The sequence below is a fragment of the Andrographis paniculata genome, unplaced genomic scaffold, assembly GCF_009805555.1.
Source record: "Andrographis paniculata isolate CXL003 unplaced genomic scaffold, ASM980555v1 Contig11END, whole genome shotgun sequence".
Lineage (NCBI taxonomy): Eukaryota > Viridiplantae > Streptophyta > Magnoliopsida > Lamiales > Acanthaceae > Andrographis > Andrographis paniculata.
This window is the reverse complement of record NW_026137391.1, coordinates 2,899,562-2,902,979: the sequence shown is the minus strand read 5'-3', so window position 1 is coordinate 2,902,979 and position 3,418 is coordinate 2,899,562. Positions and strand designations below refer to the sequence as shown.

Genomic DNA, 3,418 nt, shown 5'->3' with positions numbered 1-3,418 from the left:
ACTCCCTCCGTCCCGGTGCAAGATTGTTGTTTACTTTTTGCATATAGATAATAGGTTGTAGTAAAAATGACGAAAATGCCCCTATTAGTATTGTGTAATATAAAAGTAATGACATTTGTGTAATATAATGTGTTGGAAGTCGCGGAGAGGGGCGCGAAAGAGGTCCAACGCCTCCGAGTACCTTGCACAGCGGAACTGTGAAACGTTCGACGTAAACACAGCTTTACAACGTAGTTGTCTCGCGGTTATAACAGAGGTGTGTGTTCATGCACGAATCGATGGCTGAATATGTGCAAAAAGAAAAAACAACACACCAAGTTTGTTTACCCAGTTCGGTTTTCCAACCTACGTCTGGGGGATTCCAATCCAGGAGTCTTAACTAAACCAAACACTTGGTTTACACCATATAAGACACCAAACCGAACTACCCAACCTATCTTCTACCCAAGCTCCATTTAGTTTTACAAACTCTCATGGACTGGCTGTTACTCTACCGCAACAACTCCAGCAGGCCAGCGACCAAGCTAAGAATAAGGTTGTTTACCGGATGAATATCTTCTTCGGCTTCGACTCCAAGAATCCTTCTTCTCGTCTTCAATCCTCCATGGATGAGCTCTCTCAACACTCTAACAGGTGGAGAGAATACTTCTCTAAGTTCTGGTTGCTCACCCACGAATACAAACAAACATTCATATCAAATATATACACATTACACAAAAGACAAAAGTTGACTGTGACAACATTTTGGGCAGTGTGTTCAATGTCATTTAATGCCATCCAGTATGAGAGGACAATACATGCAGCTTCTCCTGCACGTCCTCTGTCCAATGCATATTCATTTGTCCTATTCCATTGAGTGTAGAACACACAAGATGCATCCAAAAGCTGTAACTCGGTCAACTCTGCAGTTGGCAGGTTTCCCGAAATGGTGTCAAACAGAACCTGCAACAACATCCTGCAACTTGCTCATATGCCAAAAATAGAAACAAAAGGGTTTGGCAATTTTGAATATGCCAACAATCTCCCCCTTTTTGGCATATGCAGCAAGGCATAATAAGCAGCAAACACACACACCATTCACACATCCACAGTCACAATCACAATCCGGTTAAGAGTTATTACAGACCATCAATTCTAACAAGCCACAAGCGGCTTTAACATCCAAATGTGTTAACAACAAAAAAACAGGCAGAAAACAATAGATAGTAATACCAAATTCCTCCTCAACAGCACACACTCCCCCTGGCTTGCTGCATTCTCCCCCTTGCATTGCAGCAGAGGCCAAAAAGAGGTGGTCAAGGGTCGGCGTCCTCCGTACCATTACCATCTCCATCATCATCTGCATCAACGTCCTCATCATCGACGCTTCCAGGTTTGCGAGGCATCAGCCTCATGGCCTGTGCCACTTTTCTATTCTGAGCAATGAGAGCAGCAGACAGAGCAAATTGTTCCCTCATGACTTCAGTCAGTAGCGCCCTACACTTCTCTATGCGAGCATCGGCATCCAATGGGGCACCGAGAAGAAAGTCATTGTGAAGCTTTTTGAGGTTGGACTGGGCAATAAATGATCGAATGGGAAACACTTCCTCATCCGGTTCTGGATGAATTCCCTTGGAACTCAAGAACAAACAAATTAAACCGGGATAGGGCAATCGTGTCCATTCCACTTTTGAATCCGAACAAAAGTCAATCATCTTCTTGATTACCAAATAGCCAAAATTAATTAGCTCAAAATGTTTATCAATAGAGAAGATGAGAGTACCCATATCAGTGCTGATACTTGTATTGTTGGCGGTTGGTAAGATATTGCATCCACAAAGTCTAAAGAGACACTGATATTTCATTGTCAGCATTGTTCCAGTCACTCCAGAACGTCCAAATGACGAAGCATTTCCAGCAGATATGGTTCTGGCAACCTCCTTTGTTGATTCATCAATCAGCTCAGATGACAGCTTATTTTCATCATTCGCCGGCAGTTGTAACAACTCATTGATCACTGCAGGGCTAAGTTCCAAAATTTTGCCACGAATATATATCTTATGATACCATAGAGAGTTCGGATCGAGTACCTTCCCACTCAAGTTGGCATAAAACTCCTTGACAAGGCGAGGACAGTAACGCTCCAATCCGGTCGCCCAAAACAACAAATGTTTTTCCTCAAGGAACGCACGAAATCCTACGTCGGTATACGCTCTCCGAATAAACTGAGCTTCTGAAATCACAGTCCTTCCAGCAAGAATATCCTGAGCATAACGACGCCCAGAAGCATAATAATATGCCTCATTCAACGCTTTATCTTCACGAACAGTAGGAGGATCAGAAACTCCTTTAGATTTTCGACTCTTTGCCTTAGTCCTTTTGAAAGTCTTTTTAGCAGGGACAGGGGCAGGGGCATTGCGAGATGAACTGCCATGTTTTCTTTTTCGGAGTCTGTCCAAAGCAGAGGACAAACGAAGAGAGTCCAACTCATCTTCTTCTTCTTCATCGATATCGGGGTGTTCCATAGGAAGAGCTTCTTCTTCCTCAATCACATTTTCAGGAATGACTTGTTCTACCTCTGTAGCTTCAAAATTCATATCCACGGGTTGGGGTACTTCTGTTCCAACTCCTTCAATGTCTTCATCAGGTACCTTTTCAAGCACAGCCTCACTTCTAGGTTCATCAACAGCAGGAACCTCTTTTGTGATTGTAGCATCCTCTGCATCACCGCCAGTAACAGTTTCAACTTCTTGAACATCAACAGGGTTCTCCTCAGTATTTTCTTCTTGTGTCCCAGCCATTTCAATAGCGACTTCATCTTCATTTGCAGTTTCCATGGGTGCGACTTCATTTAGATCAATTTCATGCACAACAGCATGTTTCGCTACATGACCTTCAAGTCCTTCAGAAAGAGAATGATCTTCAGCAGTTGAGACAGCGGTTCCCTCATCATGGGCTACATCAGTTGCTGGAATCTCAACTTCACGATCAGGTTTTTCCATCACATGTTCATGAACGGTTTCAAGAACAGGGGAAAAACGTTCAGACAACTTTTTCCCTTTCTTTGTAGTTCCAACTTTCCTCTTTGAAACAGATTTCTGCTTAACATCCTTGGCAACTCTGCCGGAACGTGTTTTCACCATGGTTGGAGATTTTGAGAGAAAAACTCCTTCACAAGTTGAAATTGGGGTTTGGAGAGAAAGGATGAGTGATGTATGTGCACTCTGATCCGAAGATATAGATACAGGGGAATTAAAAAACCTTCACACGCAACCTCCATTAATTCCCATCAATCCAGGCGCGTGGGATGTCAGAGCGACGTTTTGACGTCGGAACACTGTCCAAGGCTGCAGACTCTGCAACCCTAAAAAGGCTATAAATTTCCCTTCCAATAATATTCTGCCACGTATTTCTCCTTTCCTTATATTTACCCAATATT

The 3,418-nt window shown here is 43.1% G+C and overlaps 1 protein-coding gene across 1 annotated transcript; it reads right to left on the bottom strand.

Moving 5' to 3' along the window:
• Positions 1 to 1,295: 1,295 nt before the first annotated feature.
• On the bottom strand, positions 1,296 to 3,122 carry LOC127248266 (uncharacterized). The gene has a single exon (XM_051270536.1). The coding sequence runs from the start codon at positions 3,120 to 3,122 to the stop codon at positions 1,296 to 1,298; it is 1,827 nt and encodes a 608-aa protein (XP_051126493.1).
• Positions 3,123 to 3,418: the final 296 nt, after the last annotated feature.